The sequence below is a fragment of the Phyllobates terribilis genome, unplaced genomic scaffold (assembly GCF_046119375.1).
Source record: "Phyllobates terribilis strain yellow unplaced genomic scaffold, ASM4611937v1 Scaffold_7__3_contigs__length_470593459, whole genome shotgun sequence".
Classification (NCBI taxonomy): Eukaryota; Metazoa; Chordata; class Amphibia; order Anura; family Dendrobatidae; genus Phyllobates; species Phyllobates terribilis.
This window is the reverse complement of record NW_027362767.1, coordinates 44,363,468-44,387,103: the sequence shown is the minus strand read 5'-3', so window position 1 is coordinate 44,387,103 and position 23,636 is coordinate 44,363,468. Positions and strand designations below refer to the sequence as shown.

General features: G+C 45.3%; 1 protein-coding gene across 1 annotated transcript; it reads right to left on the bottom strand.

Annotated features, from left to right (window-relative positions):
• Window positions 1-371: 371 nt before the first annotated feature.
• On the bottom strand, window positions 372-23,547 carry CGRRF1 (cell growth regulator with ring finger domain 1). Its single transcript, XM_073638461.1, has 6 exons — window positions 23,331-23,547; window positions 22,076-22,215; window positions 20,528-20,705; window positions 5,389-5,536; window positions 3,022-3,129; window positions 372-2,072 (listed from the first exon to the last, which is right to left on the bottom strand). Exons 1-6 carry the CDS (start codon window positions 23,432-23,434, stop codon window positions 1,773-1,775), a joined length of 978 nt encoding a protein of 325 aa, XP_073494562.1. The 5' UTR covers window positions 23,435-23,547; the 3' UTR covers window positions 372-1,772.
• Window positions 23,548-23,636: the final 89 nt, after the last annotated feature.

Below are 23,636 nucleotides of genomic sequence, written 5' to 3'. Positions count from 1 at the left end.
CTGAAAGATCTGGAGAAGATCTGTATGGAGGAGGGGGCCAAAATCCCTGCTGCATTGTGTGCAAACCTGGTCAAGATCTACAGGAAACGTCTGACCTCTGTAATTGCAAAGAAAAGTTTCTGTACCAAATATTAAGTTCTGTTTTTCTATTGTATCAAATACTTATTTCATGCAATAAAATGTGAATTAATTATGTAAAAATCATACGAAGTCATTTTCTGTTTTTTTCTTTTTATATTCTGTCTCTCACAGTTGAAGTGTACCTACAATAAAAATTACAGACCTCTCCATTCTTTGTAGGTGGGAAAACTTGCAAAATCGGCAGTGTATCAAATACTTATTTTCCCCACTGTAGATGGTTTCCATGTAGATATAAGTTGTTTTTTTCCTTTTTTTTTTTACAATATAAGAGCGCAAACACATTAATCTTCATAGGACGGCATCATGGTGTGAAGCACAGGGAATGTGTCACCTTGTACCTACCCTTACACACAGGAGCTTACAATCTAACATGCAGCATAGGCTTCAATACACGTTGCGGTCTCCACCATCCGGCCTATCCTCTTTTGCAGAACTGCAACATGTTAGGAATAAAATCTTATAAAATAAATATAGTTAGTGACTATGCCATAGTGACGCTGACTTGTCCATAAGATGCTACTGCACAGACCAGTTCTTCCATTCTAAGGGATAAATCTTGTGCATATTACAAACTTCCTCCTGAGTCCTGGACTCGTCCTCATCAGAGATGATCAGTCATTCCGCGCTGATTCATTTCTTAATATATCTTCTTAGTGCCCAGAATTCTCTTTTTCTGATCTAATGCTCCCATTCCCCTCCGTAGAGTTAAGAAATAAAATTCACGTTGCCTGCAGCCACCACTAGAGGGAGCGCACTACATATGGTTTTATTATTGAGTTAAAAGGGTCTCTTCCAATCCATCCGTATTGTGATAATTTGCTGATTGCTGGGTGTCCGACCACCGGGACCTGCACCGATCCTGAGAATGGGGCGCTGAAGTCCTCCGTTGGAGTAATGTGAGCATGCACAGCACAGCTCCATGTATATGTGGTTTATGGAGATAGAGAAGCTCTGTTCTCTGCTATCAGTCCCATAGTCAATGAATGGAGCGGTGGTGCACATACTTGCAATATTCCAATGGAGGGGTCCACAGCCCCATTCCCAGGATTGGTGCAGGTCCCACTGGTGGGACCCCAACAATCACCAACTTATCATCTCCTGCTCTTATAGTCCCCGTGGATTCTGAAGCTGGTTACGTGCCATACATCATTCACTTCACCGCTGCAGCCAATCACTGGTCTCCACAGTCACATGAAGCCCTTGCAAACATCACCACTGAGGCCAGTGACTGGCTGCAGCAATCACAACAACTAAGAACATGGACCTGTGGGGACTAGAGTAGAGGCAGCACTGGAATAGTGGAGGATTTAAGAAAGTGAATTATGTTTAATTTATTATGCTATCACAATGCTGGTAAATGTCATAAAATCCCTTAAAACCCCATATAAATGGTATGCAGAGAGCTCCCCCTAGTGGCAGTTGCAGGTAGATCGAATTTTACCATTTACCTGTTTAACTGTGAAGTGGATTTGCAGCTCTTATCAGACAGAAGGATTTTGACCACGATAAAGAAATCTGCACCGAATTTTTGAACTTTTTTTTCTTTAAATGGCGTTAACGGGTGGCCACTCACTTTGAGGAATATTTGTAGTGAGGAAACGTGCACTGAATGCGGTCTTGCTGCTTGCAGTTCATGACTCTGCCGCCGCTGTGCCGCTACGTAAAGGGAACGTTTCTTGAACAAACTGCCGGCATATTGGGCAATGCTGGAAGCGCAGTAAGCAGCCATCACACAGGCACACGTGCCGACACGGTAACAGTACCCAATTGACAGAGTCGTTCTGGCACACAACACAGTCCTTGGCGCTGTTCTCTTGCAGCTCCTCCTCGGATATCCCCAATTTCTCCAGCAGTTCCTTATCTCTGGAGACGTCCTCCGTCCCGGCCTCTGCGGACTCCGCTGCGTGATCGCTCACAGACATGTAAAGTTGCTAGAAGTAAGAAATATACAGGTCATATATTCAGCTCTTAAAGGTAATGTCCAAATATATATATATATATACTGTTACTCGCCACTCCTGGATCCAGGGCCAGGTGATGCATCTTCCCCCTGCTGCTGTTGGGTTCCTCTGCTCTTCAGGCTGCCATGTCAGGATGGAGCCCTACTGTGAGATCATGCTCGCAGGCCATATGAGCTGGCTTGCTGCCTGAGTATTCAGGTAGGTGGTGTTCATGCCGCTATCGTGGCATTTCTGCTATACCACTGTCCAATTTTGCCTTGTGACAAACCCAGCTCTGCTACATTGCTGGGTAGCTCCACTATTCCAATGGCCAGTTCTGCCCTGGATTCTGTGACAAACCAAGATTTGCTACTTGTACTACTTTGTTGGGTTGTCCTGCTATGCCGATGCCAGCTCTGGATTGGACTCTGTGACAAACTCAGCTCTGCTATATAGTCAAGTCAAGCCTGCTGTACAGCTGCTGGCTCCGCATTGGACTCTGTGACAAAATCAGCTCTGTTGCATAACACATATCTACATCTATTCCTGCACTGATCCTATCAGGTACTGCCACTTAGTTCCCACAGACCATCCGTATGGTGCACAGCTCTAGGGACCATTCTGGAGGTCTGGGTAACCGGCCAGTAACAACAGCCGAGGCGAGGTTCAACAGCCCTAGGCTAACTACACATCGGGATAGGACTTTGTCCTTGACTCTGCCTCTCTGGTTCAGACCCTGCTTGTCAAGTTTAATCCCTGAGCTCCAATCATCAGATAAAGTGATACTACACCACTGCAGTGATCAACTCTCTCCCCCAGTCAGCAGCTATGCCGCAGACGTAACCCAGGGGCCCAGCATGTGAAGTCTAAGGGTAAAGACCAGGGGTTCACTAGACCCTGCAAAGCCAAGTAATTACCACCAAGTCTGAGAAATCTTTACCTTTAGGTCATAGAATTGACCTTGTGCAGTCAGCAGATACTGGTACATGATCCTGCAGGGCATCCTGTAACTTCTGTCCGGGATGTGAATGATGGTGAGCATGGCCACCTGTAAGGAGATGACCAGTGTAGACACTTATAGGTGTACATTGGGTAATATGTCATGTATTCGCCAATATAACATTATGGAAGACAAAGAAAACTGCCCTTTTTTATAGCTCATGAAACATTATCTAGGCTGATACACTGAAACAAACTGCAGCTGTGTGAGCAGAACTCGGCCAGGACAGGTTTTGTTTTTACCTTTTAAATGTACAGTAATGAGTAATAAGCTTGGATTACAGCTTTCCTGTAACACAGAATGTTTCCATTCATTGACAACAAGCAGGGATCTTGTTAAAAAAGTGTAAAAGTGAAGTTTATTAGAAAGTTGCAGAACTTTTCAGAACCCGAGGATTCGAGGATTCAGCTTCAGGGTTAAGTTTAGACTCCAATCAAATCTACTGGAAAACATGGAATAAAGCAGTCAGCAATAAAGGGAAGCTGGAAATCACCTCCACGTGGTGTTTAATAGACGCCGCTCCACCCAAGCTCCTGCTGCTGATTGGGAAACGTCTGTGTCAGCAAAATGCCAAATTTCACTGTTGTCTCCTACGGCTCAGATTTCAGGAGAACAAATCCGAAAACGAATGGGTGAGATGGATCATTATGCTGAAAATCGCACACAGCCGAGGGTCACGTGACCGACGGCGACAAAGTTTGCCGCAACTTTTGCAAACTTCCTCCGGCTGGGGCGACAACCCTCAATAGCAGTCGTTTCAGTGATCATAGGGGTTGTCACCCCACTTTATCTCAAGGTTACGTAGCACTAAATCTGTGCAATCTACTCATGAATCAGGAAGCTCAGGATGGACACAGGTATTAGTATCAGTAGAGGTGTCTGATGAAAGAGCTGACAATAAACCTGGAGATCCAATATGCTGTCAGTGAGTGGAAACATACATATTTTCACCCATAGGCACCTAATACTTTTCGCAGCTGAGCATGTGTAACAATTGCATCCAGTCTAGACAATCCTCACATAGGCACAAGCCTCTCTTTTTTCCTGGAGGGTGATGAGATCACAGAGGATTGTATCGCCTGGATGCAGCTGTAACAACTGCCCAGCTTTGAGAAGTGTTAGGTCCAAGGTGAACTTAAAGGGGTTATCCAAAACTATATTATTTTTTTACTATGGGCCTAAGAACTAACAAACAGGGAGTTGCTACCTGCTTTTTCTACCCAGCACCGATGTCTGACAGCACAGAGTGGTCACTGACCGCTCCTTATGGTGATTCTGCAGCTTCCGCAGAGCAGACGCTACTCTTGCGCTCTGCACTGTTGACATCATGCTTATTCACAGTCAGCTCCCCGCTGCCTAACTGCAGGGAGCCAACTGTCAATCAGCATGATGTCACCAGTCACACCCGTCAACAGAGCGGAAGAAGAAGAGCTGCTGACGACGTGACGCGGAGCAGCTGAACCGCCAGCGCCAAGTAGAACAGGCAGGGAGTTGCTAACTAGTTAGTATTTTGGCTCATAATAAGAATAATGATTTAGTCCTGGATAACCCCTTTAAATCTGCTTGACGATCCAGCTTCAAGATCTCAGTTTGCTGTCATTGAATAGAAGCAGAAAAACCTGTATTGATTTACTACTTCTCACAGCTGAAAGTTTGTAACAATTGCATCCAGTCTGCACAATCCTCTCTTTTATCCTGAAGCATGATGAGGCCATAGAGGATGTTATACCCTGGATACAACTGTAGCAAATGCTCAGCTGTGAGAAGTTGAACCTGATGATGGAAACCTGTCTGGAAATTTGGTTTCAAGATCTCAGTTTGCTGTGAGAAAAATGATTTGTGCCCAGAATTCTGTACAGAACTAATACTTGTCACAGCTGAAAGTGTGTGACAATTGCATCCAGTCTAGACAATCCTCCACATCAGCACCACATTTATGACTTGCTACAATGTGTCGGTGCAGAATGATAAGGTCATAATGGACTGGAAACAACTGTAGCAAACCCTCAGCTGTGAGAAGTATTAACATTGTGATTCCCACAACAGGTGAGGCATCAAAACATGCATGTCAGTCAGCGAAGGAAAGACAGGGACTTTCTATAATCGACATGAAAATATGCAAATAATTAACTCCGGGGCTTCCCTTTATATCACCATGATGAAATGTGACCCGAGAACAACAAACCACAACTTACTGATCTTCATCCAGTAAAAACAAGGAGGAAATCTCAGAGCGGAGGGCGGCCATATGCAATCATCAATCATGTGCGTGTGTGAGTAGCTATTCATGCATTATTGCAGACTTACAATGGGGTATAAGTCCCGGTCATCCACATCAGACATTGTCAGCAGGGCTACGAGAGGATAAAGAGTACGGGGCACAGGGCCAAAATCTTCTATCTTATTGTCCTCTGCCAGCTGAATTAATATTTCCTCCTTGCTTTGTTTCTGCACGCTGAATCAGTGTTCAGGAAAATGCTGCATTCACCATGTAAGTGGCAGACGATGATTAAGAGAGGGGGGTCTTACTCACTGCACCACAATGCTGATACAATCAAACAGTGGTTAGTAAGATACGTGGCTCAGCGACTGATGTGTTCCCTGAATTCCTGGTGGCCTACTGTGCACCCAAGTTTTTTTTTTGTAAAGTAGGTTAAATGGTCACTGTTGTAAGCTAAATAGTACATGCAAATAGAAGAGTTTGCAATATATTGTATCAGAGAGTTCTGCTTCTTTCTCCACTTGTGAATTACTTCTTCTCCTCCCTCCTGAACTCATCATTTGCTCTGAAAAACAAAAATCTGACCAAGAAGGACGGCCAGCTCACTCAGGAACCAGATTACAGCTGACCGAGAACAGGAAGAGATTGTGCTCATGCTTTCTAGTAAGTGTTTATTCCACCCTCAGAGCTGGATTACCAGTAACACTGCTCAGTACTGCTGGATAATGTCCTCCCTGATGCTTTTGTTATTGCACAAGTTCTACATGTAGACAGGAGTACCTCATGTCTGTGTGTATCTGTGTCCAAGATGGACTGGCACATCATAGGGGGATTAGCTTGGTGTTTTATATCATCCATACCTGCATTCACAGCTACACTGCTGTATAATGTCCTCCCTGATCTTGTTGTTATAGCATGTGTACTACATAGAGAAAGGAGTCCCTCATGTCTGTGTGTATCTGTGTCCAAGACGGACTGGCACATCAAAGACTGCAGCTTTTTAGTAAGTGTTTTATATCATCCATACCTGGATTCACAGCTACACTGCTCAATACTGCTGTATAATGTCCTCCCTGATCTTGTTGTTATTGCACATGTACTACATAGAGAAAGGAGTCCCTCATGTCTGTGTGTTTCTGTATCCAAGACGGATTGGCACATCAAAGACTGCAGCTTTCTAGTAAGTGTTTTATATCATCCATACCTGGATTCACAGCTATACTGCTCAGTACTGCTGTATAACGTCCTCCAGGAATCCCTCATGCCTCTATGGGCTGTGTATGGGGGACATCATAACAGATAGCCTCCACCTACTAGCTCAGAGACAAGTGAATATTAGAGACATAAGGGAAAAGTGGTGAAAAATGCAAAACAAGAGTCATATAATGGCCAGAAATAAGGATATTCCTCATGTACGCACACCAAAGTAGTCACCTGAGAACAGATATAGGATTTTCACTCTTAAAAGCGAACTGTAACTACATTTATCATCACATATATCAACGCATAATGTTACTCACTAATACCAAAATAATGGATGTGTTCTTCAACTGTTTGACGCCGCTAATTTTCCAGATGATCAACTGAGAGTAAAGTTTCCGCAATGTGAACCTGTCACCATCTATGACATTTGTACCCAAGTTTAAAACTTAATTATTGTAGACTGAAAAGTTTTGCAACTTTTTGACATACTTTGTGCATCGCCATTTTTATCACTTCTGGTTGTTTTCAGTGAATGAAAACATTCTGGCTGGAAACCTGCACCGATCAACAGCTACAATTGTATCCTGTAAAGACAAATCGCACACAGCCTGCTACATTTTACCTGTGCTGACACATTGCAGCAAACAGTCTCTACAGCAGATGACGTGACGTTGGGCTGCAAATGCTTTTATCTCATGGAGGTTTGTCTATACCGGATCCTTTTATAATAAACCCTCAGCTGTTCCTGGGTATGTACAGTCTCTGGATATAAACGAGGATGTTCATTTTCACTGACAGCAAGCAGAGGTCTTTCCATAGAACACAGCACTGATGCGTTTTGTGCAATGAAACAACTCTCATAGCACAAAATATCCTCAAAAATGCCCATATTGTCCAAAATACTCAGCGCTGCCTGGATATTGCAGGCATTTTTCCAGTAAAGAGTGTATGTCAGGGACTCTTCCTTTGTCCAGATTCCCCATAAATACGTGGCCGTTCCACCCATGATACAGTCACTCCTGAGTCATGATCATACTCTCCGCAGTCATCACCCAAATAACGAGGCTGCAAATGGCAAAAGGACCCAAGCCGGGAAGACAATACAGAAGACAAACATTTACTTGTGAGGAATCAAAGCAACATTGTTAAAACATAATCTTTCTATTTACTGACAGCAAGCAGAGAGGTTTAGAAAGCAAAATGAAAAATATTCTGATTTTTTTTTTTAATATACAATGACTACGTTTTATTGACAAAAACCACATAGACGTGTGTTATAAAGTCCAAGTCATCTACAGAACAATCTCCTCTAGGACCGATTCATAGACAGCACTATGCATTCAATTGGCTGCGAAACAGCGCCACTTAGTGGCCAAACAATAGAATAGCAGAAATCTTACTATCAAAATATCATGATTTCTATATTCTGTCACAACAGCATAAATATTGCACAATGTGAATGCATCCATACATTACATTACTTATCCTGTAATGTATGGATAAGTAACAGAGTCCTTCCGGACCACCAGGTATTGTGTCTTTATATACTCCTAAGAGATACATATATTCTGTTTGACATATATACTTTGCATATACAGTGAAGGAAATAAGTATTTGATTCCTTGATGTTTTTGTAAGTTTGCCCACTGACAAAGACATGAACAGTCTATAATTTTAAGGGTAGGTTAATTTTAACATTGAGAGATAGAATATCCCCCCAAAAAAATCAAGAAAATGACATTGTATAAATGAGATAAATTTATTTGCATTTTGCAGTGAGAAATAAGTATTTGACCCCCTACAAACCATTATGAGTTCTGACTTCTACAGACCAGTTAGATGCTCCTAATCTACTCGTTACCTGCATTAAAGACAGCTGTCTTACATAGTCACCTGTATAAAAGACTCCTGTCCACAGACTCAGTTAATCAGTCAGACTCTGACCTCTACAACATGGGCAAGACCAAAGAGCTTTCTAAGGATGTCAGGGACAAGATCATAGAACTGCACAAAACTGGAATGGGCCACAAAACCATAAGTAAGACGCTGGGTGAGAAGGAGACAACTGTTGGTGCAATAGTAAGAAAATGGAAGAAATACAAAATAACTGTCAATCAACATCGATCTGGGGCACCATGCAAAATCTCACCTCGTGGGGTATCCTTGATCATGAGGAAGGTGAGAGATCAGCCTAAAACTACACTGGGGGAACTTGTTAATGATCTCAAGGCAGCTGGGACCACAGTCACCAAGAAAACCGTTGGTAACACATTACGCCTTAAAGGTTTAAAATCCTGCAGTGCCCGCAAGGTCCCCCTGCTCAAGAAGGCACATGTGCAGGCCCATCTGAAGTTTGCCAGTGAACACCTGGATGATTCTGTGAGTTATTGGCAGAAGGTGCTCTGGTCAGATGAGACAAAAATTGAGCTCTTTGGCATTAACTCAACTCGCCGTGTTTGGAGGAAGAGAAATGCTGCCTATTATCCAAAAAACACCGTCCCCACTGTCAAGCATGGAGGTGGAAACATTATGTTTTGGGGGTGTTTCTCTGCTAAGGGCACAGGACTACTTCACCGCATCAATGGGAGAATGGATGGAGCCATGTAACGTAAAATCCTGAGTGATAACCTCCTTCCCTCCACCAGGACATTAATGGGTCGTGGCTGGGTCTTCCAGGAAGACAATGACCCAAAACATACAGCCAAGGCAACAAAGGAGCGGCTCAAAAAGAAGCACAGTAAGGTCATGGAGTGGCCTAGCCAGTCTCCAGACCTTAATCCCATAGAAAACTTATGCAGGGAGTTGAAGCTCCGAGTTGCCAAGCGACAGCCTCAAAATCTGAATGATTTAGAGATGATCCGCAAAGAGGAGTGGACCAAAACTCCTCCTGACATGTGCGCAACCCTCATCATCAACTACAAAAAACCTCTGACTGCTGTGCTTGCCAACAAGGGTTTTGCCACCAAGTATTAAGTGTTGTTTGCCAAAGGGATCAAATACTTATTTCTCACAGCAAAATGAAAATAAATTTAGTTAATTTATACAATGTGATTTTCATGATTTTTTGGGATATTCTATCTCTCAATGTTAAAATTAACCTACCCTTAAAATTATAGACTGTTCATGTCTTTGTCAGTGGGCAAACTTACAAAAACAGCAAGGGATCAAATACTTATTTCCTTCACTGTATGCATCTGGCCTAAATAGTACATTCAGCATATATAATGGTGTCACATGGCGTTGTTTGTTGCTCAGTAGATTACATGGCTATTGCAAACCTCTTTATCTGTTATTCAGTATTTTGTGCACAGCACCAACCTTGAATCAGTGATGGCTCTCCCTACATGCACTTTACATTGACTTGTTGTACTCTTATGCCATCTGGAGGGGTTTCCTCTTATTTTTTCTTGTGAATTACAAATATAATGTAGGTCCTTAGGCTGACGTATCCTTCTCTTTCTCTCTCGTGATGAGATATTGTTCTGTGAATAATTACCCAGCATAGTTCTCGACATGAAAGGACACTATGGTCCTATACTGCGATCTTTACCTAACACTACCATCAATTATTCTTCCTTGAAATCTACTTCTGCGCAGATTACTTATAGCTATTATTGTGACTCCTAACAACCCCTGGTCCGGATAGACATTAATTTATTGTGTTTAGTAGTTTTATGTACATAATATTCTTTCCACATTTTAATGTTTAATTGTGTGTGTGCACACCTCTTGTACAGTGCAACCACGTAATCATATGTTGCTGAAATAAAGGTTTTTTATTGACACATTGAGTTTGACTTCCTTCTATAACCAACAGTTCAGCTTTTGTTCTTCCATTGGGTATATGTATCCTGTATTATACTCCAGAGCTGCACTCGCTATTCTGCTGGTGCAGTCACGGTGTACATACATTACTGATCCTGAGTTATATCCTGTATTATACTCCAGAGCTGCACTCGCTATTCTGCTGCTGCAGTCACTGTGTACATACATTACATTACTGATCCTGCACTGATCCTGAGTTACATCCTGTATTATACTCCAGAGCTGCACTCGCTATTCTGCTGCTGCAGTCACTGTGTACATACATTACATTACTGATCCTGAGTTACATCCTGTATTATACCTCAGAGCTGCACTCACTATTCTGCTGGTGCAGTCACTGTGTACATACATTACATTACTGATCCTGAGTTACATCCTGTATTATACTCCAGAGCTGCACTCACTATTCTGCAGCTGCAGTCACTGTGTACATACATTACATTACTGATCCTGTACTGATCCTGAGTTACATCCTGCATTATACTCCAGAGCTGCACTCGCTATTCTGCTGGTGCAGTCATTGTGCATACACATTACACTACTGATCCTGTACTGAACCTGAGTTACCTCCTGTATTATACTCCAGAGCTGCACTCACTATTCTGCTGCTGCAGTCACTGTGTACATACATTACATTACTGATCTTGTACTGATCCTGAGTTACCTCCTGTATTATACCCCAGAGCTGCACTCACTATTCTGCTGGTGCAGTCACTGTGTACATACATTACATTACTGATCCTGAGTTACATCCTGTATTATACTCCAGAGCTGCACTCACTATTCTGCAGCTGCAGTCACTGTGTACATACATTACATTACTGATCCTGTACTGATCCTGAGTTACATCCTGCATTATACTCCAGAGCTGCACTCGCTATTCTGCTGGTGCAGTCATTGTGCATACACATTACACTACTGATCCTGTACTGAACCTGAGTTACCTCCTGTATTATACTCCAGAGCTGCACTCACTATTCTGCTGCTGCAGTCACTGTGTACATACATTACATTACTGATCTTGTACTGATCCTGAGTTACCTCCTGTATTATACCCCAGAGCTGCACTCACTATTCTGCTGGTGCAGTCACTGTGTACATACATTACATTACTGATCCTGAGTTACATCCTGTATTATACTCCAGAGCTGCACTCACTATTCTGCAGCTGCAGTCACTGTGTACATACATTACATTACTGATCCTGTACTGATCCTGAGTTACATCCTGCATTATACTCCAGAGCTGCACTCGCTATTCTGCTGGTGCAGTCATTGTGCATACACATTACACTACTGATCCTGTACTGATCCTGAGTTACCTCCTGTATTATACTCCAGAGCTGCACTCACTATTCTGCTGGTGCAGTCACTGTGTACATACATTACATTACTGATCCTGTACTGATCCTGAGTTACATCCTGCATTATACTCCAGAGCTGCACTCGCTATTCTGCTGGTGCAGTCATTGTGCATACACATTACACTACTGATCCTGTACTGAACCTGAGTTACCTCCGGTATTATACTCTAGAGCTGCACTCACTATTCTGCTGGTGCAGTCACCGTGTACATACATTACATTACTGATTCTGAGTTACATCCTGTAGATCTTTTATTATAAAAATGAAAAACATAACAATAATAATAACAGAAACATAACAAAATTAATAACCAGAAAATAAACAGTGTAATGAACTGGTCCAGCCGCTCCCTCTCTCCTCACACACATATTATACATATATACACAATAATAAGAACTTACACTACAGACTTCTGGTCCGGTTACCAAAGAAAATAATAACCACAAATAATAAATAAAATAAACATAAAATAAACAATAGCTGACAAATATATACAAAATTTTTTTTTTTAAATTAATATAAAATAAATACGAACTATACAAATATATACAATACTAAACAAAACACCCCACACTCAAGCCCACCATTCCCAACCCCGGCACTGACCTGAGAGCTGGTCCTGCGCCTCATGCCTCAGTCCATGTCCAACGTCCATAGGCCAGATCAGGCAGTGCCAGTTTTTCACCCAAATAACCAGTGTCCCACAAGATGAACCCACCTCCCCCCTTTTCCCACCACCCAACCTAACACCTACACCCAAACCCATATATAAAATATATACAGAAACAAACAATACAATAACAAACAATACAATAACCACAACTAGCAAAGCCCAAGTTCGGTGCCTGCAGCCCTACATCACTGTCTACTGATCAAAACAAAACAAAAATCTATGGTGTCAGCAGCAGCCCACCACCAGGAGAGGAGATGACCAGACTAGGGCACACTAAAAGAAAAGCCCCTCCAGAGGAGAGCGGCCCTCCGTGTACCCAGTCTCTCATACTCCAGAGAATGCACCTTCACCAGGTCACCGAGTATGGTCCTAAACACATCATCCACTGGGAGGATTTTCCGTTGCGTCGATACTAAGCACCGTGCGTTCCACGTGTGATACCTAACCACTGCACTAACTAGAAATAAGGTGCAGCGGTCCCGACCACCCAGGTCCCCGAATGCTCCATAGGCCCATTCCGCATAAGAGAGACCGGCCAGCCGGGGCGAGCCAGTGGAGGCGCCCACCCTGTTGTACACCTCTGTGTTAAAGGGACAACGAAGCAGGAAGTGGTCCATGCTTTCAAGCATGGTACCACAATGCTCCCGAGGACAGTTCCTGTCCTCAGAGCTCCTACACTTCAGATTGTCCCTCACACACAGTTTTCTATGGAAGCAGCGCCAAGCCAAGTCCCAAAACTTCGAGGGGATCCTGATAGAATTCAAAAGATGCAGACCCACCCCAAAATCCCGACTTGGGCAATCCCTGAGCGCCAGAGGCCTCTGAAAATGGGTCAACAGAACCCTTTTGTCACGGAGCTTCCTTGGCAGAGTCCTGACCTCCCACATTCCCAGACCCCACCGGCGAATTACCTTCAGAACCACGGTAGCGTAAGCCGGGAGATGTCCATGCGGTGTGCGTAGAACCTTCACTTGCCCTCCTGTCTCCCATTCCTGGAAGAAAGGCTGAAACCATCCCCTACAGGAGAATACCCACGGAGGAGCCCTCTCTTTCCAGAGGTTTGCAATATTGATCTTAATGAAGGTATTCACAAGGAATACCACAGGGTTGACCATACCCAACCCTCCTAGTCTCCTTGTATGGTAAGTAACCTCCCTCTTGACCAGGTTCAGTGTATTCCCCCATAACAGTTGGAAGAACAAACTGTAGACCCGAGTCCAGAGAGGCTCCGGCAAGATGCACACACTGCCCAGATAGATCAGCAAAGGGAGCAGGTAAGTTTTGATCAGGTTTATCCTTTCCCTTAGGGTCAAAGACCAACCCTTCCATTGGTTCACCTTCTGAGTGGTGATCTCTAGCCTGCTGTCCCAATTTTGTTTGGGGTAATCCCCCTGGCCAAATTAGATGCCAAGAACTTTTGCAGAGACTTTGGGTCCTGGAAAGGTGTCCGGGAGATCAAAACCAGGATCTCCTCCTCCCAACCACAGACTCTCACACTTATCCTGGTTGATCTTAGACCCGGATGCCTCCGAGTAGCGATTTACCTCTGACATCAGCCAATCTGCCTCCCCATCAGAGGAAACAAAAACGGTGACATCATCGGCATACGCCCCACTCTCAGAGTGGCTTCCGGTGCTGCCTGGTCCATCCCGATCCCAACCAACGGTCCACGCTCCACCCTCCTAAGAAGCGGGTCAATCGCAAACATGTACAGCAGCGGGCTCAAGGGACAACCCTGGCGAACACCACACCCAACCTCAAAAGAGCTGCCAATCCAACCGTTCACAAGCGGGAAACTCTCAGCCCCAGCGTACAAGGTCTTAAGCCAATTAACAAACCCCCCCCGGCAGGCCATATCTCAGAAGGACAGACCAGAGGTACTTATGATTAACCCGACCAAACGCTTTTGCCTGGTCCAATGACAGCATGTACCCCTTCCAGTGGCCAGCCCTACCCTGCTCCACCGCCTCTCGGACACAGAGTACAGCACTAATTGTACTGCGGCCCGGAACAGAGCAATGCTGGGCTCCCGAAAGGAGTCGGGGCACAAATTTCACCAGCCGATTAAACAGCACCTTTGCCCAAACCTTCCTGTCTGCATTGAGAAGCGCTATGGGACGCCAATTCTCAATGCAAGATGAGTCCTTACCCTTTGACAAGATGATCAGGGCAGACCTCCTCATTGATTTTGGCAGAGTGCCCGAGGAAAGACACTCATTGAGTACCTCAGTCAAGAGGGGAACCAAGGCGTCCTTAAAGGTCTTATAGAATTCAGATGTTAAGCCATCTGGACAGGGAGATTTCTTTAGGGCAAGCCCTTCAATCACCAACTTAACTTCCTCTTCCTTGATCATCTCTGTCAAAACGCCAAGAGAGGGGTCTACCCCTGGTTCGGGGACGGCTTCTGCCAGAAAAGCCAACATCTCATCCCAATCCAGATCCCTCTTCCCCAAGAGGTGCGAGTAGAAGGATCTGACGACCTCCAGGATCCCTGATCTGGATCTTTTCAGGGACCCCGCAGTGTCAACCAGTCCTGTGACAACTTTACTATTCACTGACATCTTGCAGTTTCTGTAAGGGTCGGGCGAGCGGTACTTCCCGTAATCCCTCTCAAAAACCAAAGAAGCGTGTCTATCATACTGACACCTCATTAGCAAAGATTTCACTCTGGAGATCTCCTCGCGGCTACCTCCAGTTGAGAAAAAGATGCTCGAGTTTCCTCCTCAGGCCCTGATACATGCGATACCTGTCCAGGCTCCTGAGGCTCGAGAGCTGGCGGAAGAATCTCACCACCCTTTTCTTAAACATCTCCCACCACTCTGACTTACTACTACAAAGATCCAGTAAGGGTACCTGGCTCTGAAGAAAATCCTCAAAAAGGACTGTCTCATCTCCGCTTCTTCCAAGAGAGACGAATTGAGCCTCCAAAAGCCTCTTCCCATCCGGGGGGTCTCTGTAACATTCAGGGAAAACAAAATCATACAGTGATCGGAGAACTCCACCTCAACAACAGATACTGCTGAAGAGATGGCTTCCTCCTTTAAATAAAACCTGTCTATCCTGGACCTACAGTTACCTCTATGATAGGTGAATCCCTCATGGCCTGGGGTGTGCCGGATGTGGACATCCACCAAGCGAGCCTCACTAGCTATACTATTAAGGGCGACGCTATCATAAGTCAGCTTGTCTCTGGAACCTCCTCTATCCCGGGGCCTCATGACAGTGTTAAAGTCCCCTCCAAAGACGACCTGCTGACTCGTAAAAAGGTAGGGCTTGATCCTCATAAAGAGACACTTCCGGTCCCACTTAGATTGGGGACCATAGATGTTAATGAGCCGAAGCTCCTGTCCCTTCATGAAGACATCTAATATCAGGCACCTCCCCATTTCTAACTCAATAACCCGTCGGCATTCTACCGGTGCGGTAAAAAGGACCGCCACTCCTCTATAAGGCTCGGCCGCAAGAGACCAACAGGAGGGCCCGAGTCTCCACTCCCTCTTAGCTATAAACACCTTTGCCATATTTGGCAGCCTGGTCTCTTGCAAAAAGAAAATGTCAGCTTCAACCCGGCTGAGAAAATCAAAGGCCGCAAATCTAGCCATATTTGACTTAATGCTGGCGACATTAATGGACGCCAGCGTCAAAGAAGTGGGTACCGCCATCATTGGTGATTGAGTGGCTTTCTTCTTCCCACTCCCCTTATCCTCTGCCTCAGACGAGGAATCCTTCCCCCTCTTTAATGACAGAGGTGTCCATTCCCACATTTTTCCTTCTTTTTTCGTCCTCGTCTCCAGATTCTGGGCCAGTCCCTCCCCCCAAGGACCTTGCATCCCCAGGAGAAGGAGACTCGACGCCCCCTGTAAGCTCCGCCGAAGCCGGAACCTCACCCTCAGCCTCCTCTTCAGATGAAGAGATGTTATCAAGGGCTTGGAACAGGTTAGAAAGACCAACTAGAGGGGAGTCAGTTTTACCTTCCTTAGGTAACTTGGTCAGAGCGGGAGAACATGTTTTATCTCACTTCTTTCTCTTATTTTTGGTGCCGAGTTTACGCTTGTTCTCTAGCCACCGCTTATTATCCTCATCCATACTTTCATAATGGGAGGATTCTGAGGCAGAGGCGGTTTCCTCCCTGTGGATCCTCCTGACCTCCTCATCCAACTCATTATCCCTCGGGGCCTCAGCAGCAACACTGGCATCCAGGACAGGGGCCGCCCCAGTATCCTGTGGCTCGCCCCGCTCCCTCTCCTGTCTGCGCTTGTCCAGACACCTCAGCTGGGCAGGCGTCTTTTTATTGCTTTTCTTCCCTGGCCCCTCAGCTCCCCCACCCCTGCTAGTCCCCTCCCCAGCAGAATCGGCCTCACGGCTTTCTCCCACCGGGGTCTCGACTGCATTAGCGAAGGAGCGAGGACAACGGCTGAATGGGTGACCTAACTCACCACACAGGTGGCACCTAATCTCCACACAAGAGGCAGCAAGATGGCCGACACCCCCCCACACAACGCACATTTCTGCACAGTGCAGTTTGCACTGAAGTGTGTGGGGTCTCCGCACCTGTGACAGAGCTTCGGTTGCCCCTGGTAGAAGACCAGGATACGATCCCTACCCAGGAAGGCAGATGATGGAATGTGGGCAACCGTACCACCTGAGCGCTTAAGTTTTACCATAAACGTCCAGGCCCATGACCAGATACCAAACTCGTCGCGGTTTTTCTTTGGAATCTCCACCACCTCTCCATACCGACCAAGCTACTCATGATGTCATAACAAGAAAGCGACTCGTTACGAGTCATCACGGTCACTTTCTTGATCTGGTTTTGGCGAGAGAACGGCAAAGTCTCGCCAGCCGGGCTCATTTTTTGCCAACTCATAATTCGTCCAGAAGAGCTCAAGCCCCTCCGGCCGAACAAAGCTGACATCAAACTCAGGCGTGGAATAGGGATGTATCAAGGCGTAGATCTCAATCGCCTTGAAGCCCATCCTCAGCAGGAGATCCACAACTTTAGACCTTGGCGGACATGCATCACTGCCCCTCCACCGAAGACGGACCACATTCCTACGCACACTGCCTGGCCCGGCTGTTGGGAGGGACCACACTGTATCCCCCCCTTTTTGCTCTCGGAAGGCCCCGAGGCCATGCCTCTCTATCCAGAAGGATAGATCAACTTCTCGACCCTCTACCATTAGTGATCTCTCCCCCTTCTTTAGAGCCTCCAGAAGGCGCCGCTGCAACATGCCGTCCCCAAAGCCCGGAGACTAGGAGGATGCCCTATTTGCCCCGTTGGTGACACTGGCATAACTCTGGACAGGCGTTGCCAACCCCGGGGGGGCAACCGGACCAGTGACTACATCAGCCCCAACAGCATCACTATTACCCACCTCCATCTCACCCTCCACCAAACTAGCAACAACACCACTAGACAATGAATTGGCCTCATTCACACTCACCACCACATTCATTCCTGCTGGACCAGTGACAATGGTGGATGACCTTTTGACCTCCGCATCAGGCACAAGGGGCTCAGTCATCTCCATAGAACTGGAGGCGACCTCACCCCTGGTCTTGTGTGTGCCCTCCACATCATCAGTCGGTAATTTCCGCTGTTTTGAATTTGTAGTGATGCGCCGCTGATCTTTAGCCGATGTGAGGCGCCGCTGATCTTTAGCATCAGGATCTTCCTGACCAGCGGCGCCAACACAGAATAGCACTTTGGTGGGAGGACTGAAACGCTCAGCCCTCTCACACTGCCGCCGCTCCTCAACTAAGTGATCAGCGGCAACAGCATTCAGAGGTGCCGAGGCTACCGGAGCTGCCCCTGACACCGGGCCGCTCCCCCCTCCCACTGAGGAGCGCACCGCAGCATTGTGGCCTGACCGAACGCCCGCCGCCGGGCCGCCCTCACTGTCCAGCTTTGGCTTGGTCTTCTTAGCCTTTTTGTGGCCCCCAGGTGCCTCTTCTGGTAGATCGTCACCAAGATGGCAGTTTTGGAGGCACACTGGGGACTCCAGGAGCTTTATTTCCGCCATTAGCGCCCCTCCCTGGCCGCTGCTGTCACTGTCCTCCCCAGAGCCGGCAGAACTGAGACCGGATGCCATTGCCGCCTGTCCTGCAGGGAGCTCGCTGCACGTGGCCTGCGGGTGACTTTGCAGGCTGCCAGGTGGGGCTTCCTGCTGGTCATCATCACTCTCATCATCCACCTGGCTCTCAGGCTGCAGGCCCATCTGCCTTTGCTCTCTGGTATCAGCCATTTCTCTGTAGAAGTCTTCATTAATTAGTTTTTCTTTGAATGGACCACTCTGCTCCCTGATGGTGGCTTTCCTAAGCTCCAGCAGATGAATCTCACTGGTCAGCCTCTTTATCTCAGCCTGGAGTTTAGCCTTCCTCTGTTTGGAGGCACCTGCAGCTTTTGCGCTTGTGCAGCGCAGCTCCTCCCGAAGTCTCCTAACCAGCTTACTTGCATCTTCATACTCACAGAGGTGGATCATGACCCGGGAGGCATAGGTGGACCCCCCTCAGTGAGGTCGGCCTCACCTCCGTGAGCACTCAGCTTTCCTCCGGAAGGAGCGCCATCATGCACGCCGCTGTCAGGCTTTACCTCCATGCTGGAAGCCTTGCGGCTTCTGGGAGTCTCCACAGTCCCAGGGGGAGTAGGAGCCACATTGCTGCGACTCCTGGTGGAGCGTCTCACCCCCGAGTCCTCCGGTGTGCAGGCCGGTTGCTGGTTTCTCCTACCCCCGCCGGCCTGGTTCAGGAAGCAGAAGCCTGGGACTTGGCTCCATCACTCATCCCAGAAACCCGCTCCCTCCCTGGGTAGGAGAGAGAGCAGGTCCCCAGGTGGAGAGGTGTTGGTTCTCAGAGAGATCAGGAGCACACAGCAGGCTCTGCAGCCACCACACCCGTAATCAGCACACTGAGCAGCAGCTGGTAAGAGCTGCACACACTATTCTGCTGGTGCAGTCACTGTGTACATACATTACTGACCCTGTACTGATCCTGAGTTACATCCTGTATTATACTCCAGAGCTGCACTCACTATTCTGCTTGTGCAGTCACTGTGTACATACATTACTGACCCTCTACTGATCCTGAGTTACATCCTGTATTATACTCCAGAGCTGCACTCACTATTCTGCTTGTGCAGTCACTGTGTACATACATTACATAACTGATCCTGAGTTACCTCCTGAATTGTACTCCAGAGCTGCACTCACTATTCTGCTGGTGCAGTCACTGTGTACATACATTACATTACTTATCCTGTACTGATCCTGAGTTACCTCCTGTATTATACTCCAGAGCTGCACTCACTATTCTGCTAGTGCAGTCACTGTGTACATACATTACATTACTGACCCTGGTACTGATCCTGAGTTACATCCTGTATTATACTACAGAGCTGCACTCCCTATTCTGCTGGTGCAGTCACTGTGTACATACATTACATTACTTATCCTGTACTGATCCTGAGTTACCTTCTGTATTATACTCAAGGGCTGCACTCCCTATTCTGCTGGTGCAGTCACTGTGTACATACATTACATTATTGATCCTGTACTGATCCTGAGTTACCTCCTGTATTATACCCCAGAGCTGCACTCACTATTCTGCTGGTGCAGTAACTGTGTATATATATATTACATTACTTATCCTGTGCTGATCCTGAGTTACATCCTGTATTATACTCCAGAGCTGCACTCACTATTCTGCTGGTGCAGTCACTGTGTACATACATTACATTACTGATCCTGAGTTACCTCCTGTATTATACTCCAGAGCTGCAATCACTATTTTGCTGGTGCAGTCACTGTGTACATACATTACATTACTGATCCTGATTTACATCCTGTATTATCCTCCAGAGCTGCACTCACTATTCTGCTGGTGAAGTCACTGTGTACATACATTACATTACTGATCCTGAGTTACATCCTGTATTATCCTCCAGAGCTGCACTCACTATTCTGCTGGTGCAGTCACTGTGTACATACATTACATTACTGTTCCTGTACTGATCCTGAGTTACATCCTGCATTATACTCCAGAGCTGCACTCACTATTCTGCTGGTGCAGTCACTGTGTATATACATTACATTACTGATCCTGAGTTACATCCTGTATTATACTCCAGAGCTGCACTTACTACCGGTAGTTGGAAAAGGATACACATGTTGCTCCTTGTAGAAGTATTCACTATACAGGGCGTCCTCCAATACTCCCGGGGTCTGTATCTGGCAGCAGTAGACATGCTTTTGCAGAGCCTCCTGCACTTTCTGTACACTGCAGCCCCAGAAACAGGACAGGATACATTTCTCCAGACAGTTTGGTCTCAGTGTAACCCCATCTATGCAGAGAAAGCAAATAAAACAGGATTAGACACCCTGCTGCCCAGCCCCTGTTACCTAATAAGAAACCTGCATTCTGCCCTGCAGCCATCACTCTGGATCAAGCAGCATGATCACCCGCTCTTCTGCTCAATGTAAATGCCAAGTGAGACCTCACATCTTCCTATTCTTAAAGGGTTATTACCATCTGCAAGATTTTAAATGCAATTTCTTTTAATTGCAATCTATTTAATTTTTTTTTACTACGGGCCTAAAAACTAACAAGCAGGTATTTGATAACTCCAAAGAAAAAATACTATCTAGATCGCCACTTCTGCCGGAGATTCAGCAGCTTCTGCTGACGTCACATCGACAGAGCAGCGGCTTCTCATCCGCTCTGCTGACGGAGCTTGACGTCATGCTGATTGACAGCTGACTCCTCGCTGCCTAATGGAGAGCAAGCTTCCAATCAGCATGACGTCAGCAGTCATACCCCGGAAGAAGAAAAGCTGTGCTGATGACAGGGAGCAGCTGAATCACCAGCAGGAGCGGTCGGTGACTGGTCTGAGTCAGTGCCGGGTACAACAGGCATGTAGTTAGCAACTATTGGCCTGTTAATTTTTAGGCCCATAGTATAAAAAAATAAAATAGTCCTGGACAATCCCTTTAGGAATATCCTTATTTAATGACAGCAAGCAGAGATCTTTAAAATAGTGAATAACTGAAAAGTTAGAAGGTTACATAGCCTACTGAAATATAATGAAAAGCAATGTTCACACTAGGCGTTTTTTCAGCGTTTCAAAAATCAGGTTTGCTTAGTTTTTCTTGCATTTGTATCATGCTACATTTGTCTCTTGTGCATGCTGATAAAGTTTAGTGCAAAAAAAAAAAATCTGATTCCATTTCATCACAAAAAACAGCTGCAAAATCTGATACCTGCGTATTTTGCAGCGTTTTTTCATCACCCATTACTTTCAATGTTTGAAAAATGCTGAAAGAAGTGACATGCTCTATTGTGCAAAAATACATGCAAAGCACAAAATACTGAGGACAAAAAAACGTAGGTGTGTGCATAAGATTTCTGAAATCTCATATACTTTGCTGGTACGGTAAAACGCAGCAGAAAATTTGCATAAAAAAACGCTGAAAAAATGCCAAGTGTGAACATAGCCTTAATAAGATAAATTTACCATAGGGGGTCACTTATTCCAGGAACCACTGGGGGGTCCTTGACTTTGAAGTCTAACCGATCACCAAGTGGTGGGTTGCTACAAGCATCTGGAACGTCCTATAATGAAATGGTCACAGATGTTTGGGGGGACCCCGCTCCATGCTGCTTCGTTTCCTGGAAAGACCCCCTCTATCTCCTCCAGTAAATTGAATCACTTACTCTCTATTGTGGCTGTATCTGGATTAACTATTTCCAAGCCAAAGGGATTCCTCACTTCCTTCATCTGCTTCTTACAAATGAAGGTATTGGACGTCCTCTCTTCTGAGTTTCTCAGTATAACGGGAACATCGAGACCTCGCCTGCAACGGCAAAAAAAAATAAGTGTGGTAGATTTATTATCAGGGTATACTCACATGGGGGATTTATCGCAGCGGTATACGCTGGTGGATAGTTTTGGAGCATCATTCTAGTGTTATACCATTCACAGATTGGTTTACTTTACACAGATATTTCACATTAATATTGCAGCGCTCGTCGTTATTAAATCTGCCGCATTTTATGACTTCACTTAGACACTTTTCCCAAACTAGTGGGGACTGAAAAAAGTTGAAAAAAAAAAAAAAGTTTTAAAAATATTAAAATAATAAAAAAAAACATAAGTTTGATTCACCGCCCCGTCCAATAATAAAGAGAATAAAAAGTTAAATAATCATATCCAGTAGTGTCGCATTCGTATAAGTCCAAACTATGAAAATAAAAAATTATTGGAGCAAAAATGTAAAATCAAAATAGTAAAAATTGATGTTTTTCGGTCACCGCTCAAAATCAAAACATCATACGTCCCCCAGAACGATACCAATAAGAACGACATCTCCAGCTGCAAAAAAAACGCAGCTAACCTAATGTCGACACAATTGATTTATTTTTATTATAAACTTCTGAATTTTTTTTCCATTAAAATAAAATAATAATAATAATAATAATAATAAATTACACAAGTTTCTTATCACCGTAATCGTATTGACCGGGAGAATCATATTACCAGGTCATTTTTACTACACAATGAATGACGTAAAAACTAAACCCATTAAAATGATAAAGGAATTGCATGTTTTTCACCATTTTTTTGTTCTAATCCTGCAAAAAACTATCTGTTATACGGTTAGGGAGACAGAGAGATGAAGTTATGGCTCTTGGAAGGAGGAAAAAACAAAAGCGCAAAAATGAAAACTCGTCATGGTATCAAGGCGTCTACATGTTGCTAAGGGTAGAGTGGAGCACTTGCCCTTAACAACCAATCAGATAGCTGCTTTCATTTCCCAAAAGGCTTTAGAGAAATGAGAGCCGGAATCTGATTGGCTGCTATGGCCAACTGCTCCAATTTTCCCTCAACACTGTGAAGAGCTGCAAGAAAATGGAAATAAAGGAGACAGATGGCAGACCGCTATAACAATGTCAAGAAAAAGTCACTCACCATCCCAATACTATCCCACAAGTGACTACAAAGCAGATAGACACTACTGCAATGTAGAAGAGAGGAGAATATTCGTATAACGTGGAAAGGAATATCGCTGGCATCGCCGCTGTCGTTCAGTCTAGCTCCATCCGCAATAGAAAAAAAATAAAGAAAAAAACGCTTTTCGAACAATTTTTCTCATCTGAGCAGCCGTAGGCACTAGCTGTCATCTTTCCTGACTTGCTCATTGGTGAACACTCTGGTGACGTAATGCATCACATGACCTAATGCCGTGCTTAAATTGTCGGCCATGTTTGTTTTGGG

Bases quoted from the DNA above. Each gene is read 5' to 3' on its own strand.
- CGRRF1 (XM_073638461.1), bottom strand. From the start codon at position 23,434: ATGCCAGCGATATTCCTTTCCACGTTATACGAATATTCTCCTCTCTTC. The intron at 20,706-22,075 runs GTAAGTGATTCA...TTCTCTGCATAG, and splicing joins AGATACAGCCACAATAGAGA to ATGGGGTTACACTGAGACCA. The intron at 5,537-20,527 runs GTATCCTTTTCC...ACACTGATTCAG, and splicing joins TTCTACAAGGAGCAACATGT to CGTGCAGAAACAAAGCAAGG.